The sequence below is a fragment of the Oncorhynchus keta genome, chromosome 15, assembly GCF_023373465.1.
Source record: "Oncorhynchus keta strain PuntledgeMale-10-30-2019 chromosome 15, Oket_V2, whole genome shotgun sequence".
Classification (NCBI taxonomy): domain Eukaryota; kingdom Metazoa; phylum Chordata; class Actinopteri; order Salmoniformes; family Salmonidae; genus Oncorhynchus; species Oncorhynchus keta.
In genome coordinates, this window is record NC_068435.1 from 29,568,585 (window position 1) to 29,593,865 (window position 25,281).

The 25,281-nt window shown below is 47.6% G+C and overlaps 1 protein-coding gene across 6 annotated transcripts in view; it reads right to left on the reverse strand.

Moving 5' to 3' along the window:
• LOC118394751 (zinc finger protein 521-like) overlaps window positions 1–25,281 on the reverse strand; it is a 151,528-nt gene that overhangs the window by 59,922 nt on the left and 66,325 nt on the right. For 5 of the 6 annotated variants that reach the window (XM_052463830.1, XM_052463828.1, XM_052463827.1 and 2 more), the window contains 2 exons: window positions 5,316–8,881; window positions 4,865–4,949 (listed from right to left, as the gene is read on the reverse strand). In XM_052463830.1, coding sequence (XP_052319790.1) covers window positions 4,865–4,949; window positions 5,316–8,525 — 3,295 coding nt within the window. In that variant the 5' untranslated portion in view covers window positions 8,526–8,881. The remainder of the gene's footprint in view (window positions 1–4,864; window positions 4,950–5,315; window positions 8,882–25,281) is intronic. The other variant, XM_052463826.1, reaches the window with a different exon arrangement.

The following is a 25,281-nucleotide window of genomic DNA, read 5'->3' on the forward strand; positions in this document are numbered from 1 at the left end:
TATTCTCAGGTACGATTTCAAAATATCAAAAAGCAAAGGTTGAGAAAATTGTATGCTGAGTGTAGGTGATAACAATGCGATAGAGTACTGCAACCACATCTCCTCAAAAGGATCTGCCTACCAGTCCAGACATTGTTTGCTCAAAGCTTGTGCAAACAAACCATATGAACTGTGGGAGCATCACATATTTTCTCACATGTTGGCCTAGTCTGTGAGGTGTGGGGAAATGTCAAGAAAATCTATTGATAAAGACCACATTAGACTGAGCTTGTCTGGCCTAGGAACAGATCATCCCAACGGTGATGCCAAGAACCCCTGCTTTACAACAAACATACCTTTCCACGAATTGTACCTTTACCGCAATGCCGAAAAAGTTTTTAATGCAGACAGTCTCTCAGTTAAAGGAGTCATTTGTAACTTCTTTTTTTTTTTTTACAAGGAAGTAGCTAGAATCTATGAGACAAAAACTGTGCAGTTGAATGTGTTGAAAACTAAAGATACTGTAGGCAGTATATTTCTTTGCAGCCTGTTTCACTATGCTACTCGTGGACACCACATTAGCTAGGCAGAGAGGTAGAATGTAACGGGAAGGTGCGCTTAATTGCATATTAGCAGCAGCACACTCGGCTGCACAGGAAGTGACTGTGCTAACGAACGGAGAGGCGTTATTATTAATCACCAATGAATAAAAAGCAGGCTAGGAAATCACACTCTGTCTACTCTGTATACAGTACGCATGACTTCCTTTTGTTTCCAGTGGCTGGTCTGTTCTCTTATTTATTTCATAACATTGATCCAGTTCCTGTTGCCGTGGTGTGTTGTGTTTACTATTGGGTTTAGGAGTCTGATCCAGCCCCCAAGGAGTGAAATGAGAAGCTCGTTCCACTATGTTTGTTAACAGACTGAATGTGTATGCGCCTTATGAATGACTTTCATTCACTGAAGAGCACAGGTAGACTATATCTTATTGTTATGCTGTCTCGTGGTAATAACAAGCAAATCAAAAGAGGATTTCAGGGCAGACATCACATTTCTTTACGCACCATGAAAATAAATGTCCTTTAATGGAGTAGCGAGTGAGTGAGTGTGTCGCCACCAGTGAAGAAGAGACAGTGACAGAGATGGCATAATCAACACACCATTGCCCAAGCTGCTCGAGGGACCCAAAACAAGGAGGATATGTGTCAGGGGTAATTTGCAGCCCTTTAGAATGCAACAAAACAAGAATTTTAGCCTCAAATACTGCTATACTTCCCTGCTTACTCTATCATCACTAAAAGCCAAACACAGTACGGGTTGCCAGATTGGTGGATGGTACGAAAAAAGAAACATGCTTTTTAACTCTAAAATACAGCTATACTTCCCTGCTTACCCTATCATCACTAAAAGCCAAACACAGTACAGGTTGCCAGATTGGTGGTTAGTATGAAAAACGGAGTCAGGGAGAGTCAGGGACGGAGAGATAACAGAGAGAGGTAGAAACTGTAGGAGGGCTAGAGACCTCATGCTCCTCACCCTCCTCTCTCCAGCTCTGTAACGGCCCACTGTGCCTGCTTCACACAGAGCGGCCAGCTGTACAGCAAATGTGCCTTTCCCCCCCCCCTCCCCGTCTCCACCCCCCTCTGCCCAGGCTGACCAGGCCACCGGCTCTGTGAGAGGGAGAAGGCTCCTCCCTGACTTGGCTGCAGGCTCAGCGTTGTCTTGTCACCAGCCCAAAAACTGGTAGAGGTGACCCCAAAACCACTTTCTGGAATGTGCTGCCCAGGGTTTGTTGGTTTATGATTGTCCTTCTGAGCCTTGCCACCTTGGCTGGAGTAGCCACTTGGGCTGGACCAGAGTAAAAAGAAAGGATCAAAACTGTGAAAATGGGGACCCTTTTTCACCTTTTAAGCACCATGCTCAGTGCCCATGCTTTACAAACGTGTCAGTGGTTACTCAAATCCACACAGTGGTATTTGGAAGAGTAGGATAAATGGGTCAAAAGTCCCCCCCCCCATGATTTTCCAAATGTCAGAGTTCACAGGGAGGTTAAAGTGAATCTCTGTGGAGAGGTGATGGCCTGCTGGTTAAAACCCAACAGGCTTAACTGACATATGAAAGACCTTCAAAGGCAAACAGTTCAAAACAGACAATATAAGTGGAAAATGAATGTCAGTTAGAGCGTTTTGTCTCATTCAACTTAAACAGATGATGACTGACACACATCGTTGTTTTTGTCTGTGTGGAAGATGTGGAATGCCTTAATCAGCATCCTACACACAAAAAAAGATACAAATGAGGGATTTGTGGGTTGATGACCACAACAGCTGAAAGCAGTATAAATGTGTTTGTCTCTGGAGATGAATCGGACACCCTCAGTTCTGTAAGTGCGCCATGCCAACAAAAAAAAACCTCTAAACTAAAGAGTGGCCAGCTGTCTTCTGCGCTGCTATTAAATTGCTCCTTGGATGGTGGCGATATCATTTTTTTCTCCATAGGAGCATCACACCAGGTCCCCAAACAGAGCGACCAGCTGTACAGCAAATGTGTACTGATCCATCTGGGCCCTAGCAGGCTGCAGCCTCCATCTTAAGACACATGGGGCTGTTTCCAGGGCTTGGCCAGGTCTGGTCTAGCCTGGTTAAACCAGACTGAATGCTGCATTCGCATGGGGGGACAATGGTTCATTCTGACCACTTTGGTCAGGATGGGGGAGAGAGAGAAAGCTAGCTTTTTGGTTAGGATGGGGGAGAGAGGGGAAGGAAGGAAGGGGGAGACAGAGTGCACTTGGCTTACGTTCGGAGACTATTGTATTACAAAGATAGACAGCTGAGATTGTCCTGTCTCGGTCGGTGAGACAATTCTCGGGCCCTGTTATTCCATACACTTAGCGATAGTGGTATGTCAGGCCACATCACTATATATAGAGTTATCAGTGTGAAGCGAAACCAGTGCAAAGGGGGGCAGAAGTGGAGCGGGGCATGGGTTGAAAACAGCACCCCTATGAATCCAGCGACTGCTCCATTACCTAGGCTAATAACGCTGACAGCTGAGCGGAGATGACCCCAGACCCCCGTTTCCCCTGTCCTGTGCAGATGGCCATTAAAGGGAGAAAGTAGCCCTTTTTCAGGGAGAGAGAAAGAAGGCATTTAGAGCCTTTTCTAAATGAGGAAGGTGGGGTTTTCGTTTTTTTTGGGGGGGCCAAATTGGCTTTGTGGTCATAACAGCCTGCTCCGGGTTTAACCCTCCCATTGTCGAATAGGGAGAGCAGAGAGAGACATTCCTCAGCACATACAACCAACCAAGGTCACCTCCGAACAATGTTGGTGTAATAACATAAGTTAAGGCAATTACTAAGCATTTATTGTCATATCTATTTCAATTTGATCTATTTGAAGTGTATATTTTTTTCTCATACATTACATAAATCAATATTTTATTTTGATCCATCACACATTTGTTTTTATTCCGAATAGAGTCAGAAAAGTAGGACACCCTTCAATAAACCAATCATCTATCCATTCTTTTTCTGAAACTGTTTGGATTCTAACATTATGGGAGAATAGTATGTGTGGCTGAACGACATAAAGTAACCAGTAGGGGGGTTGTTTTGTACCAAAACAGCGTGCACCATGCCAGCCTCTGATAGAGAAAGGACTAGTGCTAGCATGGTGTTGCATTAGGCACCCCCAGTAGTGTAGAGAGAGCAGATCAGATGAATACAAAACCAACCACACATTTATACACTTTCAGTCACACACAAACACACGCACATGCACACAGACACACACGCACATGCACACAGACACACACGCACATGCACACAGACACACACGCACATGCACACAGACACACACGCACATGCACACAGACACACACGCACATGCACACAGACACACACGCACATGCACACAGACACACACACACACACAGCACACAGCACACAGCACAAAATCAAAATCACAAATCACATGCCTGTGATTGTTTATGCACAAACAGTTTGTTCCTGATAGAATTGCCCAGCGGTCCTGATAGAATTGCCCGCCGTGTTTAAATTCACCTGCGCCTAGGAGCGCATCCCAAACAGAGAGGCGGGTTGGTTCCAGATCAATGAGTCTCTCTCCCACTGAAGACAACAGATAATGCAGTGTAATGAAAGAGCCGCCAAACGAGATGAATAAATGAATGAGTAAAGGAAGGTGAGACTGGAATTCAGACGCCTACTTAATTCAGGCAAGAAAGAAAGAAGCCTGGGCTTTGAATTGTGTGCTCTCCGCTAATTATTCTACCTGCATACAAATGAACGGCAAAAGTAAAGGCGTTTGAGAATTATAGAACAGAAGAGTGTGCTCTTTGTGTTGGAATCCAGCTTTCAGAATAATCATGTGTTGAATAACATTTGACTCAAGTGTATCTAGAATCTTGTTTGATGAACTTAGCGTACATGCATCAAATTGTGCTACATGGGTGTTTTTACACGTTTCATACGGGATCAGGCATTTCAGCAGTGACAGACCAAAATGTCTGAAAATCAAGGGCAGGCACACACATCATGTTCATGCTTGTGTTTCACAGAGGCTACCATCATCAGTTCACAAGGTATTGCCATAGAGGATTGAATATTATATAGTTATGCTTAGAGTACTTATTTGTATTACAACAAAGGGTGTATTTAGTACTACACTGAAGGGAGAATGTGAAAGATGTAAAGCCACGTGTAGTAATATGCTCTGGATAAGAGCGTCTGCTAAATGACCAAAATGTAATAGAAATGTAATATCTTGGGGAAATATGTTGAATAGTTTGACTACTTGAGACAGTTCCTAAAAAAATTAAGTGACCAATAAACATAGAGAGAAAATAAGAACTGAGTAACCTCTCTTACCTAGCATGTGATTGGCCACGTGAACCTGGATGTCCCATTCGCTGTAGAAGACCATCTGACACTTGATGCATTGGTAGGTCTTCTTCTAAGCAAGAAACCAAGAGAAAAGGACAACACAAGGACACATGGATTTAGAGTACATCAATGTCACATTCTTACTGGGCACTCTGAGGACTTACTGAGCACTTCTTTGGCTAGAAATCCTGTAACTAATGTCTGCGTTTAATTAACAACCAAAAAACGTGGATACTTTTCGAATTTGGACATTTTCTAACACATTAGTTAAATAATATATGGGTTTCCCAGACACATGTTAAGCCTAGTTCTGGACTAAAAGGCGTGGTCAATTAAGAATCTCCATTGAAATAGCTTTATAGTCTAGGACTAGGCTTAATCTCTGTCCGGGAAACTGGCTCATTGTGTTCATCTCCATTGTATTAAGTTCTCTCACCTCCTCAGTCTGTGAGGGGCTGGCCCTGGGCATGGGGGAGACTTGTGGGGTCCTGAGCTGCCCGCTGTTGCTGTCCCCTCCCTGCTCCCTGTGCACCGTCTGGACGTGGTTCTGCAGCTCAGCCTCCGACTCAAACTTCACGTTGCAGCTGGTGCACCGTGTCTTAGTGGCGGTCGAGGAAATAGAGGAGGAGGGCGATGACGATGAATGGGGCGGCTTGCCTTTCCCCTCTCTGGGGCTGAGTCTCTCCGTCTGAGCGGTCCATGCTGTTACAGGCATGGCTGGGGTCGTGGCTCCTCCCCCTCCCTGCTGCTGCTGCCTGCCTCCATTCATCACCGTGGGGCTGGAGCTCTTTGAGCCGGCGGCGCTGACACATGCGGCACACAGCCCGTAAGGCAGCCCGTTGATGTCCAGCTTCACCAGGTCAGATTTGGAGCGGAACTCCTTCAGGCACGAGGCACACTTGAAGAGTTTCTGGTTGGCCTGGTGGTGTTGTTGGTGGTGATGCTGGTTGTGGTGGTGGGAGGCGAGATTGGTGGTGCGGCCAATGGGGTGGTTGGTGGACATGGTCCCTGTCTTCTGCATGTGGAAGGTGCCATGAATCTTGAGCTCCAGGGTGGAGGTGACGGTCTGCATGCATACCACACAGCGGAAGCCCGTCAGGGAGTTCCGCAGGTCGGGGTGCATCTGGCAGTGCTCCATGAAGTCCTCCTCGCTCTGCAGGGGCATCTTGCAGATGCGGCAACTGCCCGTGTCTAGGCTCTTGCTGTGGGTGACCTTGTGCTCGGTCAATGTGAGCAGCGAGGGGAAACGCTCTCCGCAGATGGGACACATGTAGTGCTTGACGGGGCCCAGGTGGGTCTGCATGTGTTCCCTCAGACCTGCCTCTGAAAAGAAGGTGCGCTGGCAGACGTTACACTTGTGGGTGCCCTTGATCATGTCCGACTTCCTCTTCGCCATGGCGCTTTCGCCTGGGCGGATGTTGTGGTCTCGGAGCTGGTGGTTGGTGAGGAGTGAGTCCATGGTGTATGATGCCCCGCAGATGTCACACCCAAACAAGGGGTCTGCGGTGTCCACTTCCTCCTCACTCCCATCGTGGTTGTTTGGGGACTCCAACACGCCTCCTGATCCTGCCGCTCCTGCACCATGGCTGTTGGACAGGAGACCCTGTAGCTCTGCCTCGTCCTTGGCCGCCGGGTGGTGGTCCACTCCTCCGGTGGTGGATCCATTCGCACCACAGTTCTGGGCCTTGCCCTCGAACACACAGTGCTTTTCCCTCAGGTGCTTTTCCAGAAGTACGATGGCGTGGAAGGCCTTGCTGCAGAAGCGGCAGTTGTACTTCTTGCTGTGTGTGGTGATGTGGCACTGCAGCTCCACCTCCGTGCCGAAGGACTCCCCACAGAAGATGCAGCGGTGGGCCCGGCCCTGATTCTCCAGGTGGCTGTGCTTGACATGCAGCTGCAGGTCGGCCTCGTGCCTGAAGTCCCAGTTGCAGGAGGTGCAGCGGTACACCTTCTTCTCATTGCTGTGCTTGACAGCCAGGTGGAGCTGGGTGGACACCTTGGAGTCAAACACTTCCTGGCAGAGGGTGCAGCGGAAGAACACAAATGTGTGCATGTCCAGCAGGTGTTTTTGCAGGTCGTCTACCGAGGTGAACTGCTTGTCGCAGCTCTCACAGATGTAGTAAGTGGAGGTGATGGTAAAGTGGACCGTCACATGTTTCAGCAGGGACTCCTGGTTGGGGAAGTCCTTGTTGCACTGGGGGCAGTTGAGTTGGGGCTGCATCCCATCCAGGTGAGTCTTCAGGTGGGTCTGGAACAGGTCCAGGCTGGTGTACTTGGCCCCACACTGGTTGCAGATGAACTCGCTAGTGCCACGATTGCTGCGAGAGGAGGAACCATGAAGGAAAGATTGATCAATCGATATGGGTGAGGAAGGGCTAAGGGTCCGCAGAGACTTCTTTCCATTGTTGATGTAGTTCAGCGCCAGAGGAATGTTCTTGTGGTTTTCTTTGATGTGCTTGTTCAGCTTCAGAACGCTGTTGAAGATGGGCGAGTTGGTGCAGTAGGAGCAGGAGTACACCTCCACAATGGGCTCCTTGGGAGTCACCTCTAGCGGGGAGTCGAAACGCAGGCTGCCCCCGTCACAGTGGGTCTGACGGACGTGCTCCTCCAGGGTGGCCTCAGTCAGGAATCCCATGAAGCACTGGGGACAGAAGAAGGCGTTACTCTCCTTGGCCACGGGGCTGGGGAAGCCGTGGGAGCAGCGGATGTGTTCTTGAAGAGAGTTGAGGTCACTTAAAACCTCGGTGCAGAAATTACACTGAAGCAGGGTGTCAGGCAGGCTGCCCAGCAGGGTGGCATGGTCCTCGGCATTGTGCACCTGCTTCAGGTGCTCGTTCAGGTTGAACAGGGAGGGAAGCACCTCTAGGCAGAACTGACAGGTGTGTGCCTGCTCAGGTTTGTCAAGGTGCATGGTCCGCAGGTGTATCTGAAGCACGGCAAGGCTAGAGAACACCTGCTTGTTGCAGTAGATACAGCTGTAGGAGATCTTGGGCTGCTTGGACGAACGGCCCCCAATGTCGTGTGAGGTGTGCTGGGCGGCCCTCTTTCTCCTCCCCCGGGTCTTGGGTATGGGCGGGGCTGCCTCCACCATGGTGGAGCTGTCGACGGAGAGGTTGGAGTCTGGGGTGGTGCTGGAGACAGAGGTGTAGCCCACAGTGAGCAGGGATGGGCTGTTGCTGTGGTTACTGGATTCGGGGAGCTGGTGGACATCCATGTGGGCGTACAGGTCCTCCACAGAGAGGAAGTGCTCGGAGCAGACGGCGCAGTTGTGACCTTTGCGGTCGCGGCTGTGGGCCTGGTCAATGTGGGTCAGCAGGACACCCTCGTCGCTGAATGGCTCATGGCAATAGATGCACTGCAAGGCGCCGCACAGGCCCCCGTCCTCCGACGGAGAGCACTCTGGGTGGCACTCAGCGATGTGCCTTTGCAACTCCTCAGGGACATCAAAACCCTCCTCGCAGCGGCTGCACTTCCTCGTCTCCTTCAGCTTCCACTCCTCTCTGGAGAGGCCGCTACCTGGCCCCCCGGCACCACCGTCTTTGCCCCGCTCGTGGACCTGCATGTGTCCATGGAGGGAGCTGGAGGAGAGAAAGCCCCGGCGGCACACAGGGCACTTGTGGGGCTTGTTGGAGGCGTGGGTTTTCATATGGATCTTGAGGTGGTCGCTGCGTGAGAAGGCCGAGTCGCACTCGCCACAGTGGTACTTTTTGTCGCCGGTGTGCAGCTTGACGTGGCGGTCGCGGCTACGCTTGTGCTTGAACAGGCGGCTGCAGAAGGTGCAGCTGAAGGGGAGCTTGTCACCGTGGCTCTGCTCGTGGCGCTTCAGGAAGCTCAGACGGCTGAAGGACTTGTCGCAGAACTGGCACGGGTACGGCAGGCCGGGGCCCCCTTCATCCTCGCCAAAATCATAGTCTTCACCGTGGCCGGGGGAAGTCTGGTCTTTACTGGATGGAGATGATGCAGGCCAAGAACAGGAAGGATCATCCTCGAGATCAACACCATCTATACAGAGTTACAGAGGTACAAAGAGAGAGAGAGAGAGAGAGAGAGAGAGAGAGAGAGAGAGAGACAGAGACACAGAGATGCAGAGAGGCAGAGAGCATAGGAGAGAGAGCATAAGAGATAGAAGAAGGCGAAAATGAGGAACAAGAGGGAGATGGGGAAAGAGAGAAGGTGTTTTGTCAGATTTCATTAGGAAGTCATTTGTCTCAGCTCTGTTAAATAGTAAAGGTGGGCTGCTGTGGCATTAGTCAGTATGGTAATTGCAAGGTAGCTAAGTATGAATTTACATTCCTTTGTTACTTGGACATTTTTCCTCTTGCTACTTACTGCATTATGCTTGCCTCTCAGAGGTAACAATTCCTCGCCTTATGAATTATCTAAAAACCTACACTTCAACCTGCTATTCAAAGTGTAATTACAGGTAAGGAAAGAAAAATGTAAATTATTTTACCACAATTAACCTTGTATGTGGCCATGTAATGGCTTAGCCCGCTGTGACTTAAAATCTCTCTGACATTTAATCCCCAACACAAGGCAATGGGGAGCTTCAAGATGTAACCCCCACATGAGGTAAATTAGACAATTTCTATTATTCTTTAAAAATGACCTGAATAGTTTAGAAGAAATAGACTTTAAAATGACCTTATGTCAAGGGAGAGAAGAAAACAAAAGTCCACATCTTAGAACATTTTAAGGGAGAATTTAAACAAATGAATGCACAGTTATTCAAACACACTGTCGACACATACGGAAGAATAACACTCTCGTCATGACCGCAAACGAATGACTTTGTCAGGGAGAAGCGGTCTGTTCTGACAATTTGTCTATGGATATTAGATTATAGAATATTGGCTCAGCTGAGTGATTACTGGCTGAATGGAGCCATAAGGCAGCCGGTGCTTTAGGGGCACTGTGTAGGGTTAGGGTGAGGTCAGAGAGAGAGAGAGAGAGCGAGAGAGATGGGCGGAGCATGGGGAGGAGAAATACTTCACCCAAGGACAAGCAGGTGCAGTGAAGTACGTGCCATCGCTTTTTTTTAGTTCATTTACTGTCTCTTTATCACAATCGGTTATTCATTGACATTCCAATGGTGCGGAATACAGAACACAGTGTGATATAAAATGGAAAATGCAGAAAACCCGTTTCCAGCAGGTTCAAAAGGTGATGGACCACTTCTTCCCTCTGCCGAATTCTAAGTGCTGTGAACTTCCTTATTTAAATAAAACAACGTAATTCCAGCCCCTTCGGAAAGAAAGCCAAAGTCAAAAGGCCAAAACTTGGAACGGGAAAAACAAGAGGAAACTGCACAGATTCATGGGATGGACAAAGGAAAAGCATAATGCCTTGATCATTCCAGGATCCAACCTTCCCCTTCACGATGCTATCTTTTAGCTGACGAATAAGTCTTTCTCCCCCCCCCCCATTCCCTCCCTCCCTCCCATTCTGTTGTTTTTGCTGGGGAGAGAGATCTGCCCTTAGTCAGGATAACATGCCCTCACTGAGTACTTACACCCGTCAGGGCCTATCTTCAGGAAACAGATGGGGTCGGAGGTTATTCCCCTGCCCCTCCAAACTGCTGAAAGCAGCACATTGAGGACGGCCTGCCTACCTCCCACCTCCGACCCCCCTTCACCCCCCTGTCCCTGGCACACTGCCCACTTTGCACAAGCTCTGAGTCAAACCCAAGGAGCAGCAAACCAAACCTTGCCTGATTTATCTTCTTTCTTTATGTAGTTCATCCATGTTGTTTTTTTCTGGTTGCAGGGAGGATGGGTGAGTCAGTGGAATGCCCTCCACACACACACACACACACACACACACACACACACACACACACACACACACACACACACACACACACACACACACACACACATACACACACACACACACACACACACACACACACACACACACACACACACACACACACACACACACACACACACACACACACACACACACACACACACACACACACACACACATTCTCCCAGGATAGGAGTAGACAGCAGAGCAGAGAGAAATGACCCTAACCAATGCCTTACAGTCAAACATGTTGGCTCGGAGACAACACCAAAACAAACAAACACATAGCCAGATACAGGAAATATATATTAAATTAAATCCTGCTTGTCTTAAAGGATGATGGCACGGCCGGAAGACATTGCGATGCTGTCAAGGCTGCCTCCTCCGTTCTTTGTTTAGTTCATTAACAATGTATATAATGTCTTTATTACACTGAGCTGCATACATTAGTCAACAGACATACCAAACAGCGGGGGAGCGGGCGCCATGAGTAATGTACACAAGTATTATACAAGTGGGTCATCATTTGAGTTGAACTGTCCAGCGCCTAATTGAATTAACATTCTCATGGTGCATCATTGTTGATTAACACAAGCGAATTAATGATCTGTGTGTAGACATGACAGCTGTGTTGGCATTGGACATGTGAGTACAGTATTGTTAATCCTACACGTGTTCTCCAATGTCTTCTGAATCATATCTACGCTGCTTTCTCTGTACTGTTCTTATTCCCACTAATGCGTTGTCTTGTTCTGAAAGGACGTTGGTGTACCATTCAAAAGGCCCACTGATATGGCTTTTGACAAACAGGTGGTTACTGACTCCTCGAAGCTAGTACTTTTGAGATAACTTGTGTTTACTACACAAAATATTTGACCATATCCCATATCGGAGGGTGGCCGTCATATATCACCATGGTGCTTGAGGTCAACAGCTCAGGTAACAAACACACGGCCGTCACGACAAGTGTGTGAACAACGGCAGATGAAAGCACTGTTTAACCCCAGGAGACTTAAGAGATAGAGAGACCCTCCTGTTTTTCCCCTCCTTCACCCAGACAAGAAATACCCAGGTCCTCGTCAGCCTGAGTAAATAACAGGGAGCCGAGAAGGCCTTTTCTTCCACGTCCGTCCGTCCGTCTCTGGGGCCTCTGCACGCCACCACTCTCTGTGCCGCTGCCAAAGGGGATGCTGGGGCCTGAAAAAGTACACCCTGCAGCTGAAGGGCTGTCTTTGTTGGCCTGCCAAGGCCTTCCTGAGCATCCTACAGCCAACAGCCTGTCACGTCCTGGGAGGAAGACCTCCATCTTAGGGCCTGTCCCTCTACCCTGCTCTCTCTCTGGACTCTGGAGTCTTTCCTCTCTCTCTCTCTCTGGGCTCTGGAGTCTTTCCTCTCTCTCTCTCTCTCTGGTCTCTGGAGTCTTTCCTCTCTCTCTCTCTGGACTCTGGAGTCTTTTCACTCTCTCTCTCTCTGGGCTCTGAGACGTTCCTCTCTCTCTCTCTCTCTGGTCTCTGGAGTCTTTCCTCTCTCTCTCTTGACTCTGGAGTCTTTCCTCTCTCTCTGGACTCTGGAGTCTATCCTCTCTCTCTCTCTGGACTCTGGAGTCTTTTTCTCTCTCTCTCTCTCTCTCTGGACTCTGGAGTCTTTCCCTCTCTCTCTCTCTGGGCTCTGGAGTCTTTCCTCTGTCTCTCTCTGGACTCTGGAGTCTTTCCCTCTCTCTCTCTCTGGACTCTGGAGTCTTTCCTCTCTCTCTCTGGACTCTGGAGTCTTTCTCTCTCTCTCTCTGGAGTCTTTCTCTCTCTCTCTCTCTGGAGTCTTTCTCTCTCTCTCTCTCTGGTCTCTGGAGTCTCTCTCTTCTCTGGAGTCTTTCCTCTCTCTCTCTCTCTCTGGACTGTGGAGTCTTTCCTCTCTCTCTCTCTCTCTCTCTCTCTCTCTCTGGACTCTGGAGTCTTTCCTCTATCTCTGGACTCTGGAGTCTTTCCTCTCTCTCTCTCTCTCTGGTCTCTGGAGTCTTTCCTCTCTCTCTCTCTGGTCTCTGGAGTCTTTCCTCTCTCTCTCTCTGGTCTCTGGAGTCGTTCCTCTCTCTCTCTGGTCTCTGGAGTCTTTCCTCTCTCTCTCTCTCTGGTCTTCGGAGTCTTTCCTCTCTCTCTCTGGACTCTGGAGTCTTTCCTCTCTCTCTCTCTGGACTCTGGAGTCTTTCCTCTCTCTCTCTGGGCTCTGGAGTCTTTCCTCTCTCTCTCTCTCTGGACTCTGGAGTCTTTCCTCTCTCTCTGGACTCTGGAGTCTTTCCTCGCTCTCTCTGGGCTCTGGAGTCTTTCCTCTCTTTCTCTCTGGGCTCTGGAGTCTTTCCCCTCTCTCTCTCTGGACTCTGGAGTCTTTCCTCTCTCTCTCTCTCTCTCTCTCTCTCTCTCTCTCTCTCTCTGGGCTCTGGAGTCTTTCCTCTCTCTCTCTCTCTGGACTCTGGAGTCTTTCCTCTCTCTCTGGACTCTGGAGTCTTTCCTCTTTCTCTCTGCGCTCTGGAGTCTTTCCTCTCTTTCTCTCTGGGCTCTGGAGTCTTTCCTCTCTTTCTCTCTCTGGACTCTGGAGTCTTTCCTCTCTCTCTCTCTCTGGACTCTGGAGACTTTCCTCTCTCTCTCTCTCTGGGCTCTGGAGTCTTTCCTCTCTCTCTCTGGACTCTGGAGTCTTTCCTCTCTCTCTCTGGACTCTGGAGTCTTTCCTCTCTTTCTCTCTCTGGACTCTGGAGTATTTCCTCTCTCTCTCTCTCTCTCTGGGCTCTGGAGTCTTTCCTCTCTCTCTCTGGACTCTGGAGTCTTTCCTCTCTCTCTCTCTCTGGGCTCTGGAGTCTTTCCTCTCTCTCTCTCTCTGGACTCTGGAGTCTATACTCTCTCTCTGGACTCTGGAGTCTTTCCTCTTTCTCTCTGGTCTCTGGAGTCTTTCCTCTCTCTCTCTGGGCTCTGCAGTCTTTCCTCTCTATCTCTGGTCTCTGGAGTCTTTCCTCTCTATCTCTGGGCTCTGGAGTCTTTCCTCTCTCTCTCTCTCTCTCTGGGCTCTGGAGTCTTTCCTCTCTCTCTCTCTGGTCTCTGGAGTCTTTCCTATCTCTCTCTCTGGACTCTGGAGTCTTTCCTCTCTCTCTCTCTCTGGTCTCTGGAGTCTTTCCTCTCTCTCTCTCTGGGCTCTGGAGTCTTTCCTCTCTCTCTCCCTCTCTCTGGTCTCTGGAGTCTTTCCTCTCTCTCTCTCTGGACACTGGAGTCTTTCCTCTCTCTCTGGACTCTGGAGTCTTTCCTCTTTCTCTCTGGTCTCTGGAGTCTTTCCTCTCTCTCTCTGGGCTCTGGAGTCTTTCCTCTCTATCTCTGGTCTCTGGAGTCTTTCCTCTCTATCTCTGGGCTCTGGAGTCTTTCCTCTCTCTCTCTCTCTCTCTCTCTGGGCTCTGGAGTCTTTCCTCTCTCTCTCTCTGGTCTCTGGAGTCTTTCCTCTCTCTCTCTCTGGACTCTGGAGTCTTTCCTCTCTCTCTCTCTCTGGTCTCTGGAGTCTTTCCTCTCTCTATCTCTGGGCTCTGGAGTCTTTCCTCTCTCTCTCTCTCTGGTCTCTGGAGTCGTTCCTCTCTCTCTCTCTGGACACTGGAGTCTTTCCTCTCTCTCTCTCTCTGGGCTCTGGAGTCTTTCCTCTCTCTCTCTCTGGACTCTAGAGTCTTTCCTATCTCTCTGGACTCTGGAGTCTTTCCTCTCTCTCTCTGGGCTCTGGAGTCTTTCCTCTCTTTCTCTCTGGGCTCTGGAGTCTTTCCTCTCATTCTCTCTCTGGACTCTGGAGTCTTTCCTCTCTCTCTCTGGACTCTGGAGTCTTTCCTCTCTCTCTCTCTGGACTCTGGAGTCTTTCCTCTCTCTCTCTCTCTGGGCTCTGGAGTCTTTCCTCTCTCTCTCTGGACTCTGGAGTCTTTCCTCTCTCTCTCTCTCTGGTCTCTGGAGTCTTTCCTCTCTCTCTCTCTGAACTCTGGAGTCTTTCCTCTCTCTCTCTCTGGGCTCTGGAGTCTTTCCTCTCTCTCTCTGGGCTCTGGAGTCTTTCCTCTCTCTCTCTCTGGTCTCTGGAGTCTTTCCTCTCTCTCTCTCTGGACTCTGGAGTCTTTCCTCTCTCTCTCTGGTATCTGGAGTCTTTCCTCTCTCTCTCTCTGGGCTCTGGAGTCTTTCCTCTCTCTCTCTCTCTCTCTGGTCTCTGGAGTCTTTCCTCTCTCTCTCTGGACTCTGGAGTCTTTCCTCTCTCTCTCTCTGGGCTCTGGAGTCTTTCCTCTCTCTCTCTCTCTCTCTGGACTCTGGAGTCTTTCCTCTCTCTCTGGACTCTGGAGTCGTTCCTCTCTCTCTCTGGGCTCTGGAGTCTTTCCTCTCTTTCTCTCTGGGCTCTGGAGTCTTTTCCCTCTCTCTCTCTCTCTCTCTGGACTCTGGAGTCTTTCCCTCTCTCTCTCTCTGGGCTCTGGAGTCTTTCCTCTCTCTCTCTCTCTCTGGATTCTGGAGTCTTTCCTCTCTCTCTGGACTCTGGAGTCTTTCCTCTCTCTCTCTCTCTCTCTGGTCTCTGGAGTCTTTCCTCTCTTTCTCTCTCTGGACTCTGGAGTCTTTCCTCTCTCTCTCCCTGGACTCTGGAGTCTTTCCTCTCTCTCTCTCTCTGGGCTCTGGAGTCTTTCCTCTCTCTCTCTGGACTCTGGAGTCTTTCCTCTCTCTCTCTCTCTGGTCTCTGGAGTCTTTCCTCTCTCTCTCTCTGAACTCTGGAGTCTTTCCTCTCTCTCTCTCTCTGGGCTCTGGAGTCTTTCCTCTCTCTCTCTCTGGTCTCTGGAGTCTTTCCTCTCTCTCTCTCTGGACTCTGGAGTCTTTCCTCTCTCTCTCTGGTATCTGGAGTCTTTCCTCTCTCTCTCTCTGGGCTCTGGAGTCTTTCCTCTCTCTCTCTCTCTCTGGTCTCTGGAGTCTTTCCTCTCTCTCTCTGGACTCTGGAGTCTTTCTCTCTCTCTCTCTCTCTCTGGGCTCTGGAGTCTTTCCTCTCTCTCTCTCTCTGGACTCTGGAGTCTTTCCTCTCTCTCTGGACTCTGGAGTCGTTCCTCTCTCTCTCTGGGCTCTGGAGTCTTTCCTCTCTTTCTCTCTGGGCTCTGGAGTCTTTCCTCTCTCTCTCTCTCTCTCTGGACTCTGGAGTCTTTCCTCTCTCTCTCTCTCTGGGCTCTGGAGTCTTTCCTCTCTCTCTCTCTCTCTGGACTCTGGAGTCTTTCCTCTCTCTCTGGACTCTGGAGTCTTTCCTCTTTCTCTCTGGGCTCTGGAGTCTTTCCTCTCTTTCTCTCTCTGGACTCTGGAGTCTTTCCTCTCTTTCTCTCTCTGGACTCTGGATTCTTTCCTCTCTCTCTCTCTCTCTGGGCTCTGGAATCTTTCCTCTCTCTCTCATTGGGTTCTTTCCTCAGTCTAATATTAGCCCCCTCTCTTTCTCTCACCCCTTTTCTCTCTTGCTCAATCTGTTGGTCTCTCTCTCTCTGTCTCTCCCTCTCTCTCTGAGCTCTCTCCTTCTCCACCCCTCCCTTCTTTCCTTTAACCCTTAGCCTACAATTTCTACAGCCCCACGGAAATCAAATTTCCATAAGAAATAAATCCCCATCAAAATCCGTCTGTTTAAGCTAGAGATGCACTACATGACCAAAAGTATGTGGACACCTGCTCGTCGAACATCTCATTCCGGGGCATTCATATGCAGTTGTTCCCCCCATTGCTGCTATAACAGTCTCCACTCTTCTGGGAAGGCTTTCCACTAGATGCTGGAGCATTGCTGCGGGGACTTGCTTCCATTCAGGCACAAGAGCATTAGTGAGGTGGGCAATGATGTTGGGCAATTAGGCCTGGCTCGCAATTGGCATTCCAATTCATTCCAAAGGTTTTCGATGGGGTTGATGTCAGGGCTCTGTGCAGGTCAGTCAAGTTCTTCAACACCTCGCTTAGTGTACAGGGGAATTGTCATGATGAAACAGGAAAGGTCCTTCCCTAAACTGTTACCACAAATTTGGAAGAACAGAATCGTCTAGAATGTCATTGCATGCTGTAGTGTTAAGATTTCCCTTCACTGGAACTATGGGGCCGAGCCCAAACCATGAAAAACAGCACCAGACCATTATTCCTCCTCCACCAAACTTTACAGTTGGCACTAGGAATTCAGGCAGATACTGTTGAAGTCGGAAGTTTACATACACCTCAGCCAAATGCATTTAAAGTAAGTTTTTCCACAATTCCTGACATTTAATCCGAGTAATAATTCCCTGTCTTAGGTCAGTTAGGATCTCCACTTTATTTTAAGAATGTGAAATGTCAGAATAATAGTAGAGAGAATTATTTATTTCAGCTTTTATTTCTTTCATCACATTCCCAGTGGGTCAGAAATTTACATTCACTAAATTAGTATTTGGTAGCATTGCCTTTAAATTGTTAAACTTGGGTCAAAAGTTTCAGGTAGCCTTCCACAAGCTTCCCACAATAAGTTGGGTGAATTTTGGCCCATTCCTCCTGACAGAGATGGTGTAACTGAGTCAGGTTTGTAGGCCTCCTTGCTCGCACACACTTTTTCAGTTCTGCCCACAAATTTTGTATAGGATTGAGATCAGGGCTTTCTGATGGCCACTCGAATATCTTGACTTTGTTGTCCTTAAGCCATTTTGCCACAACTTTGGAAGTGTGCTTGGGGTCATTGCCCATTTGGAAGACCCATTTGCGACCAAGCATTAACTTCCTGACTGATGTCTGGAAATGTTGCTTCAATATATCCACATAATTTTCCTCCCTCATGATGCCATCTATTTTGTGAAGTGCACCAGTCCCTCCTGCAGCAAAGCACCCCCACAGCATGATGCTGCCACCCCTGTGCTTCACGGTTGGGATGGTGTTCTTCGGCTTGCAAGCCATCCCCTTTTTCCTCCCAACATAATGACGGTCATTATGGCCAAACAGTTCTATTTTTGTTTCATCAGACATTTCTTCAAAAAGTACGATCTTTGTCCCCATGTGCAGTCTGGCATTTCTTATGGCGGTTTTGGAGCAGTGGCTTCTTCCTTGCTGTGCTGCCTTTCAGGTTATGTCGACATAGGACTTGTTTTTCTGTGGACATAGATACTTTCGTACCTGTTTCCTCCAGCATCTTCACAAGGTCCTTTGCTGTTGTTCTGGGATTGATTTGCACTTTTCACACCAAAGCACGTTAATCTCTAGGAGACAGAATGCATCTCCTTCCTGAGCGGTATGACGGCTGCGTCGTCCCATGGTGTTTATACTTGCGTACTATTGTTTGTACAGATGAACACGGTACCTTCAGGCGTTTGGAAATTGCTCCCAAGGATGAACAAGACTTGTGGAGGTCTACAATTTGTTTCTGAGTTCTTTCCTAATTTTTTTGATTTTCCCATGATGTCAAGCAAAGAGGCACTGAGTTTGAAGGTAGGCCTTGAAATACATCCACAGGTACACCCCCAATTGATTCAAATTATGTAAATTAGCCTATCAGAAGCTTCTAAAGCCATTACGTTATTTTCTAGAATTTTCCAAGTTGTTTTAAAGCAGTGGTTCTTAACCTGGGTTCGATCGAACCCCAGGGGTTCGGTGAGTCAGTCTCAGGGGTTTGGCGGAGGTCAAGACACACATCGGACTCATATGATTCGTGATGACACGCCCCGCTTGGCCATCATTGGCTGCAGGTGATCACACTACATCGCTTGGCCTATCTGTGCTGCAGGGAATTTGGTGCGCTCAGTAGTCGACTTGTGACTGTCGTGATGGTACGTCTTGTGATTTCTTTCTTAATATTTTAATCCCTTCATACTTACTATGTCGAGCAAAAAAAGAAAGTGGTCAGACGAATATGTACAATATGGATTCACATGTATAACGGAACGTGATGGGAGTCAGCATCCTAACTGCATGATTTGCAATGCCAAGTTGAGCAATTCTAGTCTAGCACCGGCAAAACTAAGAGAACACTTCCTTAAGCTGCATGGAGATGGAAAATACAAGAACGCAACGCTCGCTGAATTCAAGGTGAAGAGAGCCAGGGATTCGATGAAAAGGCTACTCTGCCTGTTCTCGGCTTTGTACCTATCAACAAACTGATCCTCACAGCATTGTATGAAGTTGCGAAACACTCATAAAACCAGCTGTGTTGAAGATGGAGAATATCATGCTGGGAAAAGAGGCTGAAGTTAAGTTATCCCAAATTCCTCTTTCAAATGACACCATCAGCGACAGAATAGAGGACATGAGCAAAGACATCTTGGCTCAAGTAGTTGCAGATCTGATTTCAAGCGCGGCAAAATTCAGCCTTCAACTCGACGAGACCACAGACGTTTCCAATCTAAGCCAGCTTGCTGTATTTGTGCCCGTGATAAAGGAATATTTTTTATTTTGTGAAAGACGAAACGATGATAAAGGAATATTTTTTATTTTGTCCAGTCATGCTGGGAAGAAAGTCTGGTTTTGGTCTAGTTACAACAACAACTAGGCAGGCCTCTTACAACAACAACTAAGGCCGCCAATGTGAAGAAACTGGTGGATGACTTCTTCAAAGACAACAATCTTTCGTGGGATATGGTTTCTGCAGTTTGTTCAGACAGAGCTCCAGTCATGCTGGGAAGAAAGTCTGGTTTTGGTGCGCTAGTGAAAGCCGATGCACCACACATCATTGTTACGCATCGTATTCTGCACAGGCATGCTTTGGCAACAAAAACCTTGCCTCCAAAACTGGCAGAAGTATTAAAAATTGTAGTGGAATGCGTGAACTATGTGCAAACTAGTGCTCTGAGGCACCGCATCTTCAGTAAGCTGTGTAAAGAAATGGGCTCTGAATTCGAGGTACTTCTGTACCATTCTAACGTTCGGTGGTTATCCCGGGGACAGGTGCTGAATCGTGTTTTTGCCGTGCGTGTGGAATTAGCCCTGTTTTTGCAAGAGCACCAACATTGTCATGCAGATTGCTACAAAAATTCTGAGTTCATTCTCATTTTAGCGTACATGGCCGATATCTTCGCAGCTCTCAATCATCTCAATCAAAAGATGCAGGGCGGTGGAGTCAACATCATCGAAGCGGAGGAAAACCTGAAGGCTTTTCAAAAAAAGCTACCGTTATGGAAACGACGAACAGAGAACGATAACATCGCAAACTTTCCCCTGCTGGACGACTGTGTAAGTAAGATCGAAGATGTATCTGGAATCGGAGACATTTCTGTACCCGCGGAACTGAAGCAAGCAAATTGCCACGCACTTAGATGAGCTTGCAAAGTCTCTCGACAGATACTTCCCTACAAGAGAGTCATATCCAGCATGGGTGAGACAGCCGTTCACGTTTAGTGTTGAGACAACAGATGTCAATGATGAATACCTTGATGAAATCATTGAAATTCAGCAGAGCCAGGTTCAACAGGAACTCTTCAGAACAACAACGCTTTCAACGGTTTGGTGTCAACAAATGGTAACGTACCCTGTTATTGCTAAGAAAGCTCTGGAGATTTTCATACCGTTTGTTACAACATATCTTTGCGAGCAATCCTTTTCGAGGATGCTGGACATAAAAACGAAGAAAGGGAACAGACTTGAAAATGACATGAGAGTGGCACTTGCCAAGGTGAAGCCGCGCATTTCTGAACTGGTCTTTGAAAGGCAACAGCAGATGTTACACTGATTTGCAGTAAATATTCATTAATATGCATTTGTTTTTGTGTGAAAATCATGTTTTGATGATTTTGTTCTTTGAACACAGTGATGTTGATGCACGGTTCATTTTGTGCACCAGTAAAATATATACCTATGTTTTGAATTTGAAAAAATCATATTTTATTTTTCCAATTTAAGAAGGGTTCGGTGAATGCGCATATGAAACTGGTGGGGTTCAGTACCTCCAACAAGGTTAAGAACCACTGGTTTAAAGGAACAGTCAACTTAGTGTATGTAAACTTCTGACCCACTGGAATTGTGATACAATGAATTATTGGAAAAAATTACTTGTGTCATGTACAAAGTAAATGTCCTAACCGACTTGTGTATGTAAACTTCCGACTTCAACTGTAGCTTTCTCCTGGCATCCACCAAACCCAGATTAGTCCAACAGACTGCCATATGGCGAAGCGTGATTCATCACTCCAGAGAATGCGTTTCCACTGCTCCAGAGTCCAATGGCGGCGAGCTTTACACCCCTCCAACCGACACTTGGCATTGCACATGGTGATCTTAGGCTTGTGTGCGGCTGCTTAGCCATGGAATCCCATTTCATAACGCTCCTGACGAACAGTCCTTGTGCTGACGTTGCTTCCAGAGGCAGTTTGGAACTGGGTAGTGAGTGTGTGGCCTACCACTTCGCGGCTGAGCCGTTATTGCTCCAAGCCCTTTTCACTTCACAATAACAGCACTTAGAGTTGACTGGGGCAGATCTAGCAGGGCAAAAATGTTACAAACTGACTTGTTGGAAAGGTGACATCCTATGACGGTGCCAAGTTGAAAGTCTCTGAGCTTTTCAGTAAGGTCATTCTACTGCCAATGATTGTCTATGGAGATTGCATGGCTGTGTGCTTGGTTTTCTCTGTCTATCAGCAACAGATGTGGCTGAAATAGGTGAACTTTGTATATATAGTGTATCTGTTTTTTTGCACCAGGACAGCTGGAAACTCATTCGACATCTGTTAAGTCTGGGGTTTCTTCTACAAGAGTTTATTTTTTTTTTAAATAAATGTAAATGTGTTATCTCTTTTGGTTTGATCTGAGTTGGAGATCTACAGAGAATGGTGGTAATTTAAAAACGAAATATTGTTTGGCACAGTTTACTGCTGTTTACAAAAGTCTATTGGCATATCAGCTTTCTATACACATAACCATTGGGACCTACATAAATACTATCCTATACATCAAGATTTTACTGAAACATGCCCAAAACACACACACACACACACACACACACACACTACACACACACACACACACACACACACACACACACACACACACACACACACACACACACACACACACACACACACACACACACACACACACGTTATGTTCTTCTATCCTCTAGGGGACCTAAAATGAATTTCCATTAAAAATCCTATTTTCCCTAAACCTAACCCTTACCATAACCCTAACCTTAACCTGTAGTGCAAACCCTAACCCTAACCACTAATCCCTTACTGTTACCCTAACCCCAAATCTAACCCTAATTCTAACCCTAACCCTAAACCCAGCCCCTAAACTTAAAATAGCCTTTGTCCTCATGGGTACGTGGGAAATGTCCCCACGAGGGAGAGTTTTCCTTGTTCTACTATCCATGTAGGAAAGGATAGAAGAACCAACCAACCAACCCACCCACCCACCAACCAACCAACCAACCCACCCTCACACACACACACACACACACACACACACACAGACACACACACACACACACACACACACACACACACACACACACACACACACACACACACACACACACACACACACACACACACACACACACACACACACACACACACCCCGAGCCTCCAATCCAGTCTACATTCGCTCTGTGTGCCACCTCTCATGTTCATTTTTAGCTCTCACTCTGTAAATATTACTGTTCAAATAAGCCTTTCAGTAAGAGACCTGGTGCCATTGCTGCTCCTGCACACACACAGACGCTGCTCTTAAGGACCCCTCAAGCTGGCTTGCGCTTGACTTCAAGCATTTACTGCAAAAACAAAGCTACCCTAGCTCAAACTGGTTTGTTTCTGTGAGCCCATTATTTTTTATTTATTTCACCTTGATTTAACCAGGTAGTTGAGAACAAGTTCTCATTTACAACTGCGACCTGGCCAAGATAAAGCAGAGCAGTTCGACACATACAACAACACAGAGTTACACATGGAATAAACAAACATACAGTCAAATGAGGTAAGATAAGGGAGGTAAGGCAATAAATAGGCCATGGTGGTGAAGTAGTTACAATATACCAATTAAACACTGGAGTGATAGATGTGCAGAAGATGAATGTGCAAGTAGAGATACTGGAGTGCAAAGGAGCAAGATAAATAAATAAATACAGTACGGGGATGAGGTAGATGGATGAGTTATTTACAGATGGGCTATGTACAGGTGCAGTGATCTGTGAGATGATCTGTGAGATGCTGCTATGGTGACCAGTGAGCTGAGTTAAGGCGGGGCTTTACCTAGCAAAGACTTGTAGATGACCTGGAGCCAGTGGGTTTGGGGACGAGTATGAAGCGAGGGCCAGCCAACGAGAGCGTATAGGTCGCAGTGGTGGGTAGTATATTGGGGTTTAGTGACAAAACGGATGGCACTGTGATAGACTGCATCCAATTTGTTGAGTAGAGTGTTGGAGGCAATTTTGTAGATGACAGAGCCAAAGTCGAGGATCGGTAGGATGGTCAGTTTTACGAGGGTATGTTTGGCAGCATGAGTGAAGGATGCTTTGTTGAGAAATAGGGAGCCGATTCTAGATTTAATTTTGCATTGGAGATGCTTAATGTGAGTCTGAAAGGAGAGTTTACAGTCTAGCCAGACACCTAGGTATTTGTAGTTGTCCACATATTCTACGTCAGAACCATTCCAGAGTAGTGATGCTGGACGCGTGGGCAGGTGCGGGCAGCGATCGGTTGAAGAGCATGCATTTAGTTTTACTTGCATTTAAGACCAGTTGGAGGCCACGGAAGGAGAGTTGTATGGCATTTAAGCTCGTCTGGAGGTTAGTTAACACAGTGTCCAAAGAAGGGCCAGAAGTATTCAGAATGGTGTCGTCTGCGTAGAGGTAGATCAGAGAATCACCAGCAGCAAGAGCGACATCATTGATGTATACAGAGAAGAGAGTCGGCCCGAGAATTTAACCCTGTGGCACCCCCATGGAGACTGCCAGTAGTCCGGACAACAGGCCATCCGATTTGACACACTGAACAATATCAGAGAAGTAGTTGGGCAACCAGGCAAGGCAGTCATTTGAGAAACCAAGGTTGTTGAGTCTGCCGATAAGAATATGGTGATTGACAAAGTCGAAAGCCTTGGCAGGGTCGGTGAATACGGCTGCACAGTAATGTCTCTTATCGATGGCGGTTATGATATGGTTTAGGACCTTGAGCGTGGCTGAGGTGCACCCATGTCCAGCTCTGAAACCAGATTGCATAGTGGAGAAGGTACGGTGGGATTCTAAATGGTCCTTAATCTGTTTGTTAACTTGGCTTTCGAAGACCTTAGAAAGGCAGGGTAGGATAGATATAGGTCTGTAGCAGTTTGGGTCTAGAGTGTCTCCCCCTTTGAAGAGGGGGATGATCGCGGCAGCTTTCCAATCTTTGGGAATCTAAGACGATACGAAAGAGAGGTTGAACAGGCTAGTAATAGGGGTTGCAACAATTTCGGCAGATAATTGTAGAAAGAAAGAGAGGGTCCAGATTGTCTAGCCCGGCTGATTTGTAGGGAGAAATGGGGAGGCTTGTGTGAGTTATGTGGGGGGTGCAGGGCAGTTGACCGGGTTAGGGGTAGCCAGGTGGAAAGCATGGCTAGCCGTAGAAAAATGATTATTGAAATTCTCAATTATAGTGGATTTATCAATGTTTCCTAGCCTCGGTGCGGTGGGCAGCTGGGAGGAGGTGCTCTTATTCTCCATGAACTTTACAGTGTCCCATAACTTTTTGGAGTTTGTGCTACAGGATACAAATTTCTGCTTGAAAAAGCTAGCCTTAGCTTTCCTAACTGCCTGTGTATATTGGTTCCTAACATCCCTGAAAGTTGCATATCACGGGGGCTATTCGATGCTAATGCAGAACGCCACAGGATGTTTTTGTGCTGTCAAGGCAGTCGGAGTGAACCAAGGGCTATATCTGTTACTGGTTCTACATTTTTGAATGGGGCATGCTTATTTAAGATGGTGAGGAAGGCACTTTTAAATAATAACCAGGCATCCTCTACTGCCTGGGTGAAGTCAATATCCTTCCAGGATACCCGGGCCACGTAGATTAGAAAGGTCTGAAGTGTTTTAGGAAGCGTTTGACAGTGATGAGGGGTGGTCGTTTGACCGCAGACCCATTGCGGATGCAGGCAATGAGGCAGTGATCGCTGATATCTTGTTGTATTTGGAGGGGTGTATTTGGTGGGCAGAGGTGTATTTTGAAGGCAAGTTGGTTAGAATGATATCTATGAGGGTGCCCGTGCTTACGGATTTGGGGTTGTGGGCATCAAGCTTAGATTGTAGGATGGCTGGGGTGTTAAGCATGTCCCAGTTTAGGTCATCTAGCAGAACAAGCTCTGAAGATAGATGGGGGGCAATCAATTCACACATGGTGTCCAGGGCACAGCTGGGGGCGGAGGGTGGTCTATAGCATGCGGCAACGGTGAGAGACATGTTTCTGGAAAAGTGGATTTTTAAAAGTAGAAGCTTGAATTGTTTGGGTACAGACCTGGATAGTAAGACAAAACTCTGCAGGCTATCTCTGCAGTGGATTGCAACTCCGCCCCCTTTAGCAGTTCTATCTTGTCGGAAAATGTTGTAGTTAGGGATGGACATTTCAGGGTTTTTGGTGGTCTTCCTAAGCCAGGATTCAGACACGGCTAAGACATCCGGGT